This window comes from Sorex araneus, chromosome 3 (assembly GCF_027595985.1).
Source record: "Sorex araneus isolate mSorAra2 chromosome 3, mSorAra2.pri, whole genome shotgun sequence".
Lineage (NCBI taxonomy): Eukaryota > Metazoa > Chordata > Mammalia > Eulipotyphla > Soricidae > Sorex > Sorex araneus.
Window position 1 is genome coordinate 160,445,599 of NC_073304.1, and position 17,970 is coordinate 160,463,568.

Below are 17,970 nucleotides of genomic sequence, written 5' to 3' on the forward strand. Positions count from 1 at the left end.
CCCCTAGGCAGGGCAGCAGCTCTTCATGCTTGGCTGGGATGATGGGAAGAGGGGGGCTTCTGGGAAGCGAGACAGTCACACACGCGCAGGACCTTGGAAGCGAACCCTGCAGTGCAGAGGGCTGCGCCTGGCTCTGTGGCACAGGAAACGCCAAGACGCAGAGCCCGGCCGTCGCTCCTTCCCACGCGGCCCGGCCGCCCCTCCACCCGATGAGCTCAGGCTGCGGCTTCAGGCTCCTTCATTATGGGCAGCCAGCGCCGACGGATGGGGCCCAGATGTCAGGCTGGAGGGCGGGGGGCGGGGGGCCCAGAGGCACCAGGGGGAGGCCAGAGCAGGCTCCCTCTCGCACCATGGGGGGGCGGGGAGCACTCCATGGAGAGCTCTAGGAGCTCTCAGAAAGCCCAGGGGCGCGGTCGGGGTCTAACCGGAACCTCAAGTGCTCGGCGGCAACGGTCTAAACCACTAACCACCTGTGTCAGGACAGCAGGCTGCTAGCGCCAGCAGGGGAGCAGACGCGAGGCAGCAGGCCAGGGCCCGCTCCCGCTCCCGCCCTCTGCCTCGCCCAGACGAACTCCCAGGCTGTATGGGCACCCCCGGAGGCACCTCGGGGTGGGGTGCTGTGGAGGGAAGGAGGGAAACGCTGCCGAGGGCTCACTGTGGACCCCCATGAGGGAGAATGTGGGGATGGGCAGCGTCCTGGCCTCAGAGCTGGGAGACCCCCCACTGCTCACTCAGTTCTAGGGCAGGGCCGCGAGCCCCACCCCCACCCACTTCCCTCTAAGGTATTTCACACTGACCCTCAAACACCTTTCTGCTTCCCGCCAGGGCCAGGCCTACGGGCATTGCTTGCTGGGGACTGGGGGGAGGGATGAGAGGGTTGAGGTGGGGGGTCAGGAGGAGCAGGCTGAGGGGGGTTGGGAGGGGAAAGGCTGAGGGGGTGGGGAGGGGCAGGACTGAGGTGGGGGAGTCGGCAGGGCAGGGTTGAGGTCGGTCAGGAAGGGAGGGCTGAGGGAGGCTGGGCAGGGAGGGCTGAGGGGGTTCAGGAGGAGCAGGGCTGAGGGGGTGGGGAGGGGCAGGGCTGAGGGGGTGAGAGGGGCAGGGCTGAGGGGGGCCGGGAGGGGAGGGCTGAGGGGGCTGAGGTGGCAGGCAGCCCTCTGCCTGACTCCGGGGCTCCGAAGGCAGCAGTCTCAAGGGAGCCGGGGTGTCCTTGGGGGCCAGAACAGGCGCCTCAGCTCCCCAGGGTGCAGGGCTGCCCAGGGGCTAATGCTTGGGGCTGGGGTGGGCAGCCCGGCGGGTCGGGACACAGAGCACACGACGCGGGGAGACAAGCGTCTGCTCTCCCGGCGGCCCAGTGCAGCCAAAGGAGAGACTCAGGTGGCGCCTCGAGTGGCCCCTCTCGCCGCCCCCCCCCCCTGTGATTCTGTCCACACCATGCCCGCCTGTACGCCCGCCTCCTGCCGCCTGAGGCCGAGTCCAGTTCTGCTCAAGGGCCCCGTGCCTGGGTGAGAAGAAGACCCTCTGAATGCCCCAGCCCCCTATTGTACGTCCCCCAAGGCTGTCGGGCGAGCGCTGTGCGGTCCGCGCGGAGGACTTGAGGAGCTGGATCCAGCAAGGAAGCGCCAGCCCGAACCTGTGAACCTCCTCATAGGCCTCTGTCCTGTGTGTGCTGAGGAGGTGAGCAGACCCCAGGCACCGGGGGTCGAGGGCTGGAGCACAGCCCTGATGGATCCCCAGCACCCCAGATGGTCCCCCGAGTGCCACCAGGAGTGATTCCTGAGCACAGAGCCAGGAGTAAGCCTTAAGTACTGCTGGGTATGGCCCAAAAAACTAAAAGGAGGAGGAGGAGGAGGAAGAGGAGGAGGAGATGAAGACAAAGAGGAAGCAACAGCATATGATTCAGAATATTTGTTCTTAAATCAGTATTCTCAAATAGCAATTCAATGTCCAGCTCTGCCCCTTTCCTGGACGTGACCCCCAAGCTGGTGCTGCTGGATCCATCTCCCTGCAGGGGCTCACGTGCCTAGGGAGAGGGTGCAGATCGAGCTGAGCCTCTGTGGCCTGTCTGAGGACCCCATGAGTAGGACGCTCTCCCACTGAGTCAGCAGTTTGGGGGCCAGGGGAGGCTGGCACCGCCCCAGCCCACCCGGGAGCTCCATGGGACGAGCTTGGTCTCTCAAAAAGCTTCTCCCAGGAAGGTTCTGGAACTTCCTGGTGCATGCGGCTGAGTGTCCCCGTCAGAGGCCACATGCAGCAGCACAATGTCGCAGCTGTGTCCCTGCTTCCCGCCCGCCTGGGCATGGGGTATGGACACCCCCACCCCTGCACCATGCTCTGTGAACAAAACGGGATCTGTCTCTGCAGCCCCTCCGGAACCCACCCGGGGTCTCCCCAACAAAGCCCAGCCACACGCGTCCAGCCCGACAGAGAGAGAGAGAGAGAGAGAGAGAGAGAGATGTGGAAGGTTCTAGATGCCCACTGGTCTGCAAGAGCAGGCGCGGAGGGAGCCAGTGGGTTAGGAAGCGAAGACAGCTCTGAAAAATGGGCACGGGGGGGGGGGGCAGGGAGGGAGCGAGCATGGAGTGCCCGTGAGTGGGGGGTGTTGCGGTGGGCACTTCGGGGTGTGGGGCGAGCTGGTTGTCCACGCACTAATGAAGCCTGCAGCGCCGGCAGGCTGGAGTCGGCGGGCATGCTCTGTGCTGGGGCCCTTGGCCACGCAGTGCCCTGCCTGCTCCCACTGCCCCTTTCTCGAAAAAGACCCTTTCCGAGTGCGGAAGCGTCTGTTCACAGGCCAGATGAGACCCAGCGCGCCAGCTTCTTTCCCTCTGTGCACCCCGGGCCAGCATGAGGGGGGCGGGGGAGTACAAGGGACATGCAGGCAGGCCACCAGCCGGCCACCCAGGCAGCTGCCCGCACAGCAGGAGGCCGCAGGGACAGGAGCCTCAAGGAGGTGAGGCCCAGGCCCAGGCAGGCACTCACCCCAGCAGCCCACCACTGCCAAGCGGTCTGCCTGGTAGGGACACAGCAGAGGGGCCAAAGTGAACAGCCAGGACCAGGATGTTCACAGACATGCCACGGCTGATGGGCCAGGAGATGAGTTGTTTGTTTGTTTGTTCTGAGGCCACACCCAGTGCTAACTCAGGGCTTTCTCCTGGCTCTGAACTCAGGAATTATCATGGCAGGGCTCAGGGGGACCATATGGGATGCTGAGGGCTGAACCCGCATCAGGCACATGCAAGGCAAGTGCCTTACCTGCTGCACTATCTCTCAGGCCCACAGGAGGTGATTGTTAAACTCCGTTCTAATGAGTGTGCCAAAGAGAGCGAACGCAATTGGGCGTATGTAAAAGCCAGAGCAAGACACTCGGAAAATAAAAGCCCGAGCAATGGAGGGAAGGAGGTTTCAAGCGCGAGGGCTCAAAGGGAACTGAAGTGGTCTAGCAAAAGCCCCCGAGACAGACACCCAGTTTAAGGCCCCATTTCAAGGCCTGGCAGCCTGATACCCTCCTTGCTCAATGGTCCCCGGGAGGTTCCAGAGGCCCCCAGCATCACTCCATTCTGCCCCCGGCTCCCAGACCTGGCCCTGACAGCCCTATCTGGTCAAGTTGCCCAACGAGACACACCTCTTGTGTCTGCCACTGAGATTCCTAAAATTACCCACACTGATGCTTTCCTGGAACAGGCTATTTTATTTATCTTTATTATCTCTAATAATAAAGATAATATTTTATGATCTTATTATCTTGACACTAATGCCTCAGGACATTTCATAGTTGATCCAAATTACTGTATGTATTTCTTATCCTTTATTATGATTGACTTTGATTATTTTATAGATAATTTCCTGTCTACCCAATTTGGGTTCAAGTCTCCGGCTCAGCCCCTCCCAGGTCTAACTCATGTATAGAAAGCAGAAATTCCCTGCCTGCAGCAGCCCAGAGAAAGCACCAGTGAGAATGCGAGTGGCGTCGCTCTTGAAGGCCTCCGCAGTGTCCATCTGACCAGGAGACACCCTTTACTCGAGCAGTCCCCGTGAACCCTTGAGAAACCTCTGTGGGAAAAAGTGTCAGTGACGCAGCTGAGGGCAAGCGAGAGAGGATGTGTGCGGGGAAGGCAGGCCGGGCGGTTCACGGGCAGGGCGAGGAAGCAGAATGCTCTAGTGCTTCCAGTAAGAGGGAAAAAGGAAGTGGTCCTGGGGGCAGAGCGGGCAGGGAGACAGACAGACACATGCACACAACCATCAAAGGCTCCGCTGGCAAAATTGCAGACTTACTGTTTTATTTATTTGAGTTTTGGGTCACACTGGCAATACTCAGGGGTTACTCCTGAATTACTCTTGGTGGTGCTCGGGGGACCATATGGGATGCTGGGAATTGATACTGGGTTGACCATATGCAAGGCAAGCACCCTACCTGCTGTACTATCACTCCAGCCTGAGGATTGTAGCACTGTTATCCCATTGCTCATCGATTTGCTCGAGTGGGCACCAGTAACATCTCCATGGTGAGACTTGTTGTTACTGTTTTTGGCATATCGAATATATGCCACGGGTAGCTTGCCAGGCTCTCCTAGAGGAGCAGAGGATCGAACCTGGGTTAGCCGTGTGCAAGGCAAACACCCTTTCTGCTGTGCTATAGCTCCAGCCCTCAGCCTGAGGATTACTTTTTTTTTTTTTTTTTTTGCTTTTTGGGTCACACCCGGCGATGCTCTGGGGTTATTCCTGGCTCATGCACTCAGGAATTACTCCTGGGGTGCTCAGGGGACCATGTGGGATGCTGGGAATCGAACCCGGGTCGGCCACATGCAAGGCAAACGCCTCACCCGCTGTGCTATTGCTCCAGCCCCTGAGGATCACTTTTTAAAATAAATTTATTCCAATTTATTTACTGGTTTGGGGGCCACATCTGGCAGTGTTTGGAGGCTATTCCTGACTCAGTCTGGAGCCCCTCCTAGCAGTGCTCGGGATGGAAACCAGAGCCCACGCATCAAAGCAGGCGCTCCAGCCTTCAAGCCATCTACCCCGCCCATGATCTGACGGTAAGTCAAAGGGTCCCAAAGTTCCCAAAGAAATCAGTGATGAAAAGAAATTCCACCCCCGACACAGCCTTGCTGAATGCCAGAACACCAAAAGTAAAGAGAACTGACTGGAAACTTTTAGAAGAGACAAAGAGAGCAGCAAACAAACAAAAAACCAGAAACCAAACCAGCCACAAAGATACTGAGACACCATGCACCGGCACCCCCAGAGCAGGAGCAGGGGAAGAGAGCGGGATTCTGCCCTCACCACCCAGCACACGCCAGGGTGAGGGGACTTCGCTCCCCGCCGTGTCTTTCTGAGAAGCATCAGGCCTGCGTGCAGCTGGCCCGGGACGCCCGCCTAGACAAAGGTCCCGAGTTCAGAGAACAGGGCTCGGGAAGGCCGACAATTAGCAGGGGCAGGAAAGAGTGTTCTGGAAACAATCCTTCCAGGAAGGAAGGAGGGAGATAGCAAGTAATGAACTTCCAGGCTGGATCATCTCAAAAAACACAGAAAAGGCACAACCTGCACAAAAACACAGACGTGTCACCATGACTTTGAGAGCTGGAGAATGCTGGGAGGAGAGGGCCCCCCTTGGGCAGACAGGAGCCTCCCCCTCTTCCCAGTGGGGGGCACTCACTGGGCAGTGGGGGGAGGGTGCTCTGGGGCACTCTACTGAACGAGCCACACACATGGACGGGACCAGAGTGACAAGAACACACCGGGCTGGCATCCACCTAGAAGCAACACCTACAAGATGCCCACAGATCTCCTTCCCGCTAGGCAGCAGAATGTTCCAGAACATTAAGAACACATGCATAGGGGCTGGAGCGATAGCACAGCAGGTAGAGCGTTTGCCTTACACACGGCTGACCTGGGTTCAATTCCCAGCATCCTATATGGTTCGTCAAGTACTGCCAGGAGTAATTCTTGTGTGTATGAGCCAGGAGTAACCCCTGTGCATCACCGGGTGTGACCCAAAAAAAAGCAAAAATACCCCCCAAAAAACACATGCACTGTGGATGGAAGGTGGGGGTGGCCAGGAGCAGGGGTTGTAGCATAGGGCAGGTGTGTGTGGGGCAGGGGTAGGGACCAGTGTGGATGGGGCCCGAGTGAATCCATAAAACCTAAAGAGTGGATGGTCCACATGACCCATAAAACGTAAAGCTTGCCATAAACCTACAACGGCTGACCTGGGTTCAATCCCGGGACCCCACAGGGTCCCCCAAGCCCTCCAGGAGTGGCCCGAGTACAGAGCCAGTCAGGGACCTGAGCCCTGTGGGGTGAGGAGGGGTCAGCCCCAAGAAAAGCAAAAACAAAAGCCTACGGTGATGGAGTAAGAATGATGTGTTTAGGGTTCCTGAACGACCCACAAGTAATCTGACCAGCGACAGCTTGGGGTAAGGAGAGAGCCGTGTGTGCCTTCCTACTCAGCTGGGACCCAGATCGCTGGGGCTGGCCCTGAGACCCTGCTAGTAGTCGCACCTTCCTGCACGCTGGTTTCGGTGTCGGTCACGGAGGCCCTCGGGGGGCTCTCACTGACCAGTCGGCCGAGAGACTCTGAGCCCCTGGCCCTGGGACAGAGTGGGGCTGAGAAGGCGATGGTGGGGCTGATGGCCTAGCTCAGAGCGTCCAGAGCACAGCCTGTCATCAGCTCCAGTCACACGTCACCATCACACAGACCCACCTTCGTCCGGCAGTGAAGCATCGGGGTGAGGAGAGACTCCCCACAGGGCCTGCGTACTTCTGGGAGCCGGGGAGCCCTTTAGCAGAAGGTACTTGCCAACACCCCGCACCAGGTGCCCTGGCTGAGACGCGCCTGGTCAGGCTTCCCTGCTGGCCCCTGGGCTCAGTGACAGCGGGCAGGCTGCCAGGGACAGGCTGAGGATATATAGGCAGGGGCCACTCAGTGACTAGAGGGAAGAGGTCATGCCCGTGCTGTGGGGCAGTCAGGCGCCGAGAAGAGGCAGATATCAGCAGGGGAAGTCCCCCAGTCTCCCAAACCCAGAGGAAGCAGCCTCTCACTTTCACTTTCAGGAAACCAGGGCAGGGGCCGGTTACAGGGGTAACGGGGAGGGGTAACGGGGAGGCAGTTCTCGGGCCCTGCAGCTTTTCCCATCATTGTGTCCTGGATACCACTCCCGGCTTACACTTGGCGGGAGGCACCAGTGCTGGCCCTGGTGACACGGTTTTGCTCAGACCCTGGGGTGTGTGTGTTGGGGGGGCACCCCCACAGTGCCAGAAGTCCAACTTGGCACCGCTGAGCTTGCTAGCTAGACACACTCCTGCCCGTAGAGCTAGTTCTCGGCCCTACTTACTTAGCAGTGCCAGGGGGGGAAGCCCAGACCTCAAAGACTGAGCCCCAATCCCTGGTCCCTTCTGGATGTTTAACTAGGAAGTTATAGCTAGTGCACAGAAGACAATGTGGGTTTAGACAGAGAAGCTCAGGATTTCCCAAATACATCAGGTCAGCGTGGGCCGGGGTGGAAGAGGGAGCTCTCCAAGTCAAGGACATGCTTTGCCTGCAGGAGCCCCGATGTCAGCCCTGACACTGCACGGCCCATCAAGCACTGCCAGGAATAACCCCTAAGCACCACTGGATGTAGAACCAAACCCAGAGAAAATAAGATGAAAAACAACCATACGCATATCCAGATGTCATCATCATCATCATCATCATCATCATCATCATCAATCATCCCGTTGATAGTCGAATTTCTTGAGCGGTCTCAGAAATTCGTCCTAGCCCTGAGATTTTAGAACCCTCTTTACTCGTCCTTCCCAACAATCCCATACTGGAGGCTCTTTCAGGGTCAGGGGAATGAGACCCAGCATTATATCCAGATGTATTGCATAAAAATACGAACTGCGTGCTGTGTAAGGACCCCAACTAGGACCCCAGGGGTCAGAGGTGGTACAGGGGTTGAGGCACTGGCCTTGAGTGCAGCTGGTTCAAACTGGTTCAATTCCCTGAACCACATACGGTCTCCTGAGCCCCACCAGGAGTGACCCCTGAGCACAGAGCCAGGAATAAGTCCTGAGCACCTCTGGGTGTGGGTCCAGAGCCACAAAAAACAGAACATTTGTAACTGAAGCCAAGAAACAACAGGCTACAACTCCTGGCATTCTCTCTGATCAGCCCCATCGGGAATAGGATTATATTGATTTAGAGGTTAATCACTTTTTTTTGGTCCCCGAGATTTGATCAGCTGCATTCCTCAGCAGTCAACTGTGTTCTGGTTTTCTTCTGTTAAATGATCTAATCAGAATCCCATGCTGTGTGTCTGTAGTGTGTATCCTGGGTCTTGCCTTTCTGGTTCTGTGTGCAGACGCGCCCTTTCTGATATGCAGGGCCAAGACTCACTCCTTTTCACCACCTGAGGAGGAGTCCAATACTTGATGCTGCACCTCTGTGGTGAGTTGATACCTGCTATCTAGATGTTTCTATCAGGAGTGATAACTGCTGGGGAAACAAATGCGACAGGCTGGATTGTGCCAGATCTGGCTGCACGGAGGACACGGGGAGAAAGCTGAAGGGCCAGGCGCTCTCTGCAGCCAGAGGGGGTGGGGTGGGGGGGCTCCAGTCCCTGCCCCCCCAACCTGAGGAAACAACTGGGTCTCTTCAAAGGTGGTTTGGATTTCTGGGTCACACACTCACCACGGCCTTTTCCTGGGCCTCCAGAAAAGGGGGCATGAGGTCTCAATGGGAGGGGTCCCCTGCCCACCCCCACACGAGGGGTAAGGCTGCTGTCCTGGCCCTTCCTCATAGGAAGCACAAGCTGCCCCTAGAGGCCTAAGGGATGTCTATTTATTATTTGGGGGCCACACCCAGCAGGACTGGAGGGGGCTACTCCCAGCTTTGTGCCTGGGGGGTCACTCCAGCAGTGTTGGGGGGACATCACAGTGCCCAGTTCAAATCCAGATCTCTTACATGTGAAGCTGACATTCAGTACTTTGCATTCTCTGGTTCAAGGTCCATGGAATCATACATGTTGGGTTTTTTTTTTGGGGGGGGAGGGGGAGTTGGACCACACTTGGCTGTGTCGGGGAATCTTGACCAGTCCTGTGCTCAAGTGGTTGTTCCAGGGACTAAGGGGTGCTGGGGATCAAGCAGGACTGAAGCCAAACGGGCTGAAGTGGAGCTGTGGAGCAAGACCCAGTGCCCAGGGCCTGTGGAATTTTTGCTGTTTAGTTCGGGGGCCACTCCAGGGGGTGCTTAGGGCTCACCCCTGGCTCTGCACTCAGGGATCACCCTGCTGGGCTCTGGGGCGTGGGGTGGGGCTGGATGGACCCAGGTCAGCGGGCCGTGGCCTGCCGTGACAGTACAGCAGGTAGAGCTGGGCACCCTGGTCCCCCTTGGATGTGGCCCTCCCCAAAAAAAAGAAGAAAGGAAGAAAAGGTCAACAGTTACTGTAGTATCAGATGCAGATACCTATCAATAGGCAGTCTCATGCCTGGGGTTTTATGTATCTTATCTCAACGGGGATTTCTGAGATAAAGGTGAAGGCAGAAAAATCCGCTGAGGAAGTTAAAAGCTGAGGCAAAAACAGCCTCACTCAGGCCTTGCCTCAGATGTGGGTGCCCATGGGTTCGAGCCACAGGAGCAAAAACATCCAAAAGAAGCAAAGACCAGTGTTTCTAAAAGGCCCTGGTGGGCAAACGATAGTCCACTTGCCTTGCACACGATCAATCCAGGTTCAATCCCTGACGCTCCCTCCCAACCTCCTCCCCCCCAGCCCCCACCAGGACCAGTGGGTGTGGTCAGAAATCCAAAAAGTGGGGTGGGGTGGGGAGGAAGGCCCCAGCTTGACTGGAATTAGGTGGAAATCCACACAGCAGGTCCATGTACTACTGGGCTCCGGAGAATTGTATGAAAGACTTGCATACAAAAACTCAGGAGGTTGAGGAGTTGGACATTTATTACACAGCTCAAAGAGATGGATCGGGGGGCTGGAGTGATAGCATAGCGGGTAGGGCGTTTGCCTTGCATGCGGCCGACCCGGGTTCAAATCCCAGCATCCCATATGGTCCCCTGAGCACCGCCAGGAGTAATTCCTGAGTGCAGAGCCAGGAGTAACCCCTGTGCATCGCCAGGTGTGACCCAAAAACCAAAAAAAAAAAAAAAAAAAAAAAAGAGATGGATCGGGGGCTGGAGCAATAGCACAACGGGTAGGACATTTGCCTTGCACGCAGCTGACCTGGGTTCGAATCCCAGCATCCCATATGGTCCCCCGAGCACTGCCAGGAGTGATTCCTGAGTGCATGAGCCAGGAATAACCCCTGTGCATTGCCAGGTGTGACCCAAAACCCCCCCCCAAAAAAAAAAAAAGGAGATGGATCAGCCATAAAGGCACGGGCGAGACTCCTGTGCTCAGTACCTCACCCTGGCCGGGTGCAGGGCTTTGCCAATACCAATACGGCCTGGGCGTAGGTGAGCACAGAGTCCAAGCCTGCCCAGGAATCCAGCTGCTGTTTCCTGTCTGAGTCAGCCCATCCCCTATTCTTTTTATTTATTTATTATTTTTTTGCGTCACACCCGGTGATGCACAGGGGTTTCTCCTGGCTCTGCACTCAGGAATCACTCCTGGCGGTGCTTGGGGGACCATATGGGATGCTAGGAATTGAACTGCCTGCAAGGCAAACGCCCTACCCGCTGGGCTACTGCTCCAGCCTCGCCCCCCCCCCCCCCATCCCCTAGTCTTAATTGGACAGATAGAATTAAAATGCCAGATCAGATTAATCTTGGATTGACTAATCTGGAACTCCACCCTTCCATCCTCACTGCCTCTCCACCCGAGTTCATCTCAAATCCTACACCTTCTGTCTGGCCCGGTCCAGTGGTGGGGAGGGGGAGGGCGTACTGCTGCTGCAGCCAGAGGCTGAAACGGTCTTTGGATACTCCCTGTCTCACTTATTCTGGAACCGTCAGAGGTGGGCTCCATTAGTGGCCCACTAACAGGAAAGGAACCGAGCGCACCACCTGCCGGCAAGCCACCCACTGACCCCAGTCCGAGCACGGCCCGTCCTCGTCAACTTGCTGCAGAGGCGGAGACTTCCCCTGCCCAGGTCAGGGGCCCTCGGGCTTTGGCTGGGGGCAGCCCCCCTGCCCCACAGCCGCTCACGCACGCACAGGCTTCTTGGCTGGCTGTCCCTCCCAGCTCCACCAAGTCTAAAGATCGAGATTGGGGTTCACGTGGACACCTCCACCTGACCCATATCTAGCCCTGCGCCTGGCGGGCCACAGGCACTTCCTGTTTGCTACACAGACTCAGACATTTCCCACATCCGGTCAATTTTCCCCATGTTCGCATCCGGTCAGGGGCAAAGCCAGGCCTCCGGTTCAAATCTGGCTGACCCAGACAGGCCTGCAGCAAACACGGTACCACCCGCTACACCCCCTCGAGCCACCCACTGCTCAGGATGTACTGGGACCCCAGGTGGGTAAGGCCGGCTCCACCCCACCCCCAGGATGCCTGGACTCGGCACGCAATGGGGTGCGGCCACGGGGCACCCGGGTGCATCCCCTGGAGGCCCCAGGAGTATGGAAGAGCACTGCGGAACCTTCAGGCTGGAGCAGAAGCCCCGCCGACTCTTCCGGCCTCGTGTCCCCCTTTCAGGAAAAATAGAATTACTCAGCACAGCTCACCTCAGAAATCCGCTTTAATTAAATGAATAAACAGAAAGCCCCCACCCCCAATTGCACCCATGGTTACTAATGCCCCCACCCACCAACTGTTCCAGCAGACAGCCCCCACCCGGACCTGGGGGTGAGCTACAGAAGAAGAGAATTGGCAATGACTAGAGAAAGAGCGTAAGAAGTCAGAAGGGCAGCCAGCTCAGAAACTGAGGGCGGAGGCTCCCCTTGGCAATGTTAGGGCAAGGAGGGCTGACGGTGTATCCAGAGGGGAGAAAATCTCATGGCACAGGGCTCACTCGGGGGGCTGAGGCTGCAGGAACTGTTTCAAGGTACTGGACACGGTCAGCTTGTGAGTCCCAAAGATGCCTGACTCGGTGGCCCCGGCACCGCACAACAAGACTTGAGAAAGGCTGCCCCCTTGTGGTCACGCGTTATCTGCCACAGGCAAAAATAGCCAAGAGACCGTTTGATTTGGGTGTTCGTTCTTCAGGGGGCCTTTCCTGAGCACCTACAACGGGACTGGCTGCGGGTCCAATATTCTCTCCAACTAACCCTGCTGAGACTGTTTCTCTCTTTTCAGTGCTCCCACCCAAACAAGGCTGGGAGGACAGAGCCGGTTTGTCCCTTCATCTCCACAGCTCCAGGACCTGGCCCAGCCACTAAACCCTGATGCCCCTAAAGACACGAGCACCCCTGCTCCTCACCCCGTACTCAGCCCCTTCCTGGGCACCTGCGGGGGCCCTTGAGACCTCAAAGTGACCATTCCTGTGGGAGCTGGTGTCTCTTGGCCAGTCAGAGATGGAGAAGCAGAGATGGCCCTGCCAGCACATTTTTCCTTTTTTTTCTTTTTGGGTCACACCCAGCGATGCTCAGGCGTTACTCCTGGCTCTGCACTCAGGAACTACTCCTGGCAGTGCTTGGGCGACCATATGGGATGCTGGGGATCAAACCTGGGTTAGCCACGTGCAAGGCAAACACCCTACCCGCTGTGCTAACGCTCCAGCTCCACTGCCAGAGCTTCTGAGCTCAATGTGCAAATCTGGGGTCTGTGGCGGGGCCTGATGCTCTTTCATTGGCGGGGAGGGGGCATTCCTGGGGCCCTAAGCAGTGGTGTTCTTGGGCTATTCCTGGGTCCCTGCTCAGGAGTGACCCCTGGTGGTGCTGGGGGACCACACAGGGCGTGCTGGGGATTCAAACCCGGTAGGCCCAGGCAAGGCCAGAGCCTGAGCTGCTGTGCTATGTCCCCAGCTCATTTGTTTGTCTGGTGACGGGGCTACCAGGTGGCACTTGCTGTGTCGGGGACCAAGCCCAGGATTCCAGCAGGCAACATAGGTGCACTGGCCCTTGGGGCCAGCTCCCTGGCGAAGACTCTGGTTTCTAACATCAGTTCCCTCCTTGGAGCTAATGCTGATCTGAAGCACACTCAAAACAGGCAGAACATTCTGGAACTGGGGCGGCCAAACCATAAGGTGGGTCCCATCTGGGCTAGGACTCAACTTTCTACCCTTAGCAAGCTAAGAATCGAATCTGCATGTTAAGGCAACCCCTACCCACAAGTTTGCTCTAAATTTGAGTGTTCGTTGGGGCAGGATGAAGGTCCAGAGACTGTCCGCATGCTGCCTTCAGACCCAGAAGACAGAGAGTCCCACAAAGGAGAGGGCAGCAGCTGAAGTTCCGGGGTGGAGCTATCGAGAATGCAAATGTCGGGGGTTGGGAGGGTGGGAGAGACAGGACAGCGGGGAGGGCGTTTGCCTTGCATGTGGCCAACATGGGTTCAATCCCCGGAGTCCCATACGGTCCCCCAAGCACCACCAGGAGTAATTCCTGAGAGCAGAGTCAGGAGTAGCCCCTGAGCATTGCTGGTTGTGACTCAAAAAAGAAAAACAAACAAAAAACCTGGAATACTACCTGGAACAGGGTTTCTCTGGGGCTCCTTTGGGGGATGCGGGGTGGGCGGGTACCTACCTGTGGTTTGCTCTTACCAGCATCCCTGGCCACTCTCCTGCTGGGACCAGCAGCACCCCGCACACCCCCACACTCTGACGAGCAGGAGCAGCTTCTGAGATTCCCCCTACCATCTCCCTGCAGGAGCCTCTGCACATGAGCCCCCCAGTGCCCCCGGCCCCACGGGACTCACCTGTCAGCGGACGAGGGGGAAACAGGTGGTAGGTGCTGTAGATGTCGTTGGAGAACTGCAGCTGTAGCTCAGGGCTGCCCGTCAGGACCTGCGTCACCTGCTCCACCTGGAACGGCGTCTTCTCCAGGATCACGATGGCGTCCTCGCCGTCCCCGTCCCCAGAGGCCTCATTCACCTGGGACCAGAGACACCATCTGTCTGTCTGTCTGTGGGCCACGTCACGTGCCCTGAAGCCTGGCCTCGGAAACCCAACCCTTGGCTTTCCCTCCCCTCTGAAAGGCTCACCCATGGCACCCAGGCTTTTTTCTCCCGGGCCAGGCATCTCCTGAACCCCAATTACCACATGCCCACCCCCCCCAGGAGGCGGAGCACCCCAGGTCATCTTTATGGTGGATTCACAAGGCCGGTGCAAAGTGTCCTTGTACAGATCAGAAGAGACTGAGCAGGGGCCAGAGTGATAGCACAGCGGGTAGGGCGTTTGCCTTGCATACGGCCAACCCGGGTTCAATCCCCGGCATCCCATATGGTCCCCCAAGCACCGCCAGGAGTAATTCCTGAGTGCAAAGCCAGGAGTAACCCCTGAGCATCGCTGGGTGTGATCCAAAAAGCAAAAAAAAAAAAAAAAAGAAGAGACTGAGCAGTTCCTTAAGGGCCCGTGTACAGCCAGTGTTGGACGAGGAACAAAAAGCCACTTATCCCTACAGACTCCCAGCTCTAAGGCTGTGGGGGTTCAAATTTTCAGCTGGGGGCTGTGGCCGCCAGGCTGAGGGACCAGACAGAACCTTGTGAAGAAGACCGGCCTGGAGGCAGAAACCCAGGTCCTCCAATGCTGCCCCCGAAGAGAGTTCCAGAGAGAACTGCAGCTCCCAGGCTAGCCGCTGGGTTTCCTCACAGCTACCTCACTCAGCTACCTCACTTCGGCCGAAGACCACCAGAACCTAGCCATGCTTGAGGCCCCTCTCCACACGTTCGGACAGGACTCATGTATGAGGGTACCGGCAGAGGAACCCAAGCGTGTGTAATCCCATCAACGACCAACATCCAGAGACTTAAAAGCAAGCTCCCAGAAGAGAGCGATGCAGAGTCTCTTGCCCGCACGCCTGGCTGTCTTCCCCGGGGCCCCTCGGAGGGGATGGGCTCCTGTAGGATAACATAGCCTCAGTAGTTTAGGTTTATTGGGTTACTCCCGTTACAGTGCTCCTATTCCTCTTTGTTTATTTGTAGCTTTTTTCTTAGTATTCTGTTGACTTGTAAATAATGTTTTTCTCTTCTCCTTGAGTCCTTTGCATAGTTTATTCGGAGCAAGTCCTTTTTGTATGGACACAGGAAGACCTAACAAAGGTTATGCTTTTGTAACCTGGGAGTCATTTGACTCTACATGATATTTTCCTCCAGGGCATCTGTTCTCTTGACCTAAGCCTCAGCTGCCCTTACTTCCTAGCACCCCCAAAGCATGGTCCCGACCTGGGACAAGAAGGACCCAGGGCAAGCGGTGAGTTGTGTGCTACCCTGGCATCGAGATGGGCCTGGCCAAAGTGCCTAATGCTTAACTATAAGTTAAGAGCTTGCTGCCTTGCAAGCCTCAATGTATCCCTTGCTATGTCCATACAAAAGTAACTAGTATTAAGATGTTAATAAGTTCCTGGACTAAGGAAAAGAAAAAAACCTTAAGAGTGAGGAAGGGCTTTGGAGTGCCCTGCCCTCAGGAAGGGCTTTCTTATGTTGATTTTGCTACCTGGCTGGTTGTAGCCTAGATACAAGGTAGGAGAGAGGCTGGAGAGAAAGCGGCTGTGGCAGTAGATCCAGAGAGAGAGGCCCGAGCTGGGAGTGTGGGAGATGAGAAAGATGGAAGATTGAATAAACGGTAACTAATCAGCAACCAGCTTGGTCCTCGTTCTTCCTTTGCCTGTCCTTGACCACCAGCCGTCCCGATCCAGTCCACACACTGCGGTTCCAGGGCACCGAACGTGGGCAGTGAGACAGAACTGCCCGGAGAGCCCGCGAGTGCACGCGCCCCCTCGGTGAGCCTTAGTTTTTTACAGGCTCCAGCTTCCCCCACCCCGAGCAGAGCTCCCAGCAGCCGAAGACCACCGGAACCTAGCCACAGCCATGCTCAAGGCCCCTCTCCACACGTTCAGACAGGCCTCACGCATGAAGGTACCAGCAGAGGAACCCAGGTGTGTGTAATCCCATCAACAGCCAACATCCAGAGACTTAAAAGCAAGCTCCGAATATCTTATAACCTACTTCTCCCTCTGGGAGAAACTAGCAAGCTTCTGAGAGTTTCCTGCCCACATGGGACAGCCTTGCAAGCTTGCCATGGTGTATTCTTATGCTAAGTCAGTAAGAAGCCAGATCTCATTCCCCTGACCCTGAAAGAGCCTCCAGTGCAACAGTGTTGGGAGGGCCGAGTCGAGAGAGACTTCTAAAATCTCAGGGAAAGGACGAATGGAGAGGTTACTGAGCCCGCTCGAGAAATCGACGATTAATGGGGATTTCGTGATTCATGTGACCTCACTCATGACACAGCCCACAGGTACAGAAGCAGACGGGTGAGACGAGAAAGGCTGGCCATGGGGAGGAAGATTCCTGCTACTGAGTCCAGGCTATGTATAAGCCCGGGGTATACTCCTGCTCTGCCCCAGCCCCTCTCTGGGAAATACTGTGCATGTCTAAAACCCTATCCCTCTGGAGGAAGGGGGACAAAGAACAGAAAAATAGAAAATTTCCCCACGTTTCCCAAGCATCCCCCCCCTTTTTTTTTTTTTGGTTTTGTTTTTTGGGTCACACCCAATGATGCTCAGGGGTTACTCCTGGCTCTGCACTCAGGAATTACTCCTGGCAGTGCTTGAGGACCTTATGGGATGCCGGGGACTGAACCCGGGTCGGTTGCGTGCAAGGCAAACGCCCTACCTGCTGTACTGTCGCTCCGGCCCATCCTTTTTATCAAATTAAGTGTCTACTGAATCCGGCCATCCCGTCTCCAGTCCTGACTGCCTGAGAACAAGCACTGAGTGCGCTACGTAACAAACACGACCGGCCGAGCTGGAAAGACCCCATTGCTCCTAATGACCCTTGGGCCCGGCTCTGAGGGTACGATGTGTGGAACTGCATCACCAACTTCACACGTCCCCACTCTCCTCGGCTGGACTCGAGTCGCGTCCGGCCGGGATCGTCCCTCGGCCAGTTCATCCAGGGGCATGGATGGGAATGACCGCACCTCCCTAGGCTGAATGAATGCGGGAGTGGAACCCGTGCTCGCCATGGGCATGCAGCCCAGCTGTCATTGCTAGCCCAGGAGGCGGAGAAGAGCCCTGCAAGGGAGGTGGGAAACCACCCGCATGTCCAGGGCGCTGATTGGCTCTCGGCTGGCCCGCCCCAGGCCGCTGATTGGCTCTAGACTGGCCTGCCCCCAGGCCGCTGATTGGCTCCCGCCTGGCCCGCCCCCTAGGGCGCTGATTGTCTCCCGCGCCTGCACCGGGGCCGCGCTCCGTACCTTCCCGTGCAGGAAGATGATCTTGTCCCGCGCCGACTCCCTCAGCACTTTTTTTAACCGAAAGCCAGAAAAAGGTAACCGGACGGGACCGGAGGTGCCATTCCCCACGCTGCCTTCCTTTTCCTCCCGGATGGGCTCTTCCGTCTCCTCGGCGTCGGCTTCGCGCTTTCGCTTGCAGGGCTGCGACTGTACGTCCGCCATGCTGCTCGGCAGGGGGTGTGCGCACGCGCAGACTCACGCCGACGCCCCACCTAGGCCACGGTGCTGGACTACAACTCCCGGCGTGCTCCGCGGCGGAGCCCGCCCGCCTCGAACCGTCGTGGCTTAAGCTCCGCTCTAGGTTACTGCCCTCGCCCCGGTGGCCAGACCGTCTGTAGGCAAGCAGGAGATGCTGCATGGGAGAGGCGCCCCGCCAGTCGTCCCAGCGAACAGAGCTGGAAGACATCCTTGCAATGTCTGAATGATTAGACACCTTGTTTGAATAGAGAGCTTAATGGGAGTTATTCCGACGTTGATCTGGTGGTGTAGAAGAAATGTTTCTGAAATAAACCACTTAAAACACACACACAAATAAATAAATCACTTAAGTCAATTTTATTTCTGGGTCTTACTGAAGAAATAGGTTAGGGGGCCGGAGCGATAGCACAGCGGGTAGGGCGTTTGCCTTGCACGCGGCTGACCCGGGTT

At 57.0% G+C, this 17,970-nt stretch overlaps 1 protein-coding gene across 1 annotated transcript in view; it reads right to left on the bottom strand.

The window, feature by feature from the left end:
* DCPS (decapping enzyme, scavenger) overlaps nucleotides 1-17,836 on the bottom strand; it is a 34,888-nt gene extending 17,052 nt beyond the window's left edge. The window contains exons 1-2 of the mRNA XM_004614153.2: nucleotides 17,284-17,836; nucleotides 13,788-13,962 (exon numbers count right to left, since the gene is read on the bottom strand). Coding sequence (XP_004614210.2) covers nucleotides 13,788-13,962; nucleotides 17,284-17,484 — 376 coding nt within the window. The 5' untranslated portion in view covers nucleotides 17,485-17,836. The remainder of the gene's footprint in view (nucleotides 1-13,787; nucleotides 13,963-17,283) is intronic.
* Nucleotides 17,837-17,970: the final 134 nt, after the last annotated feature.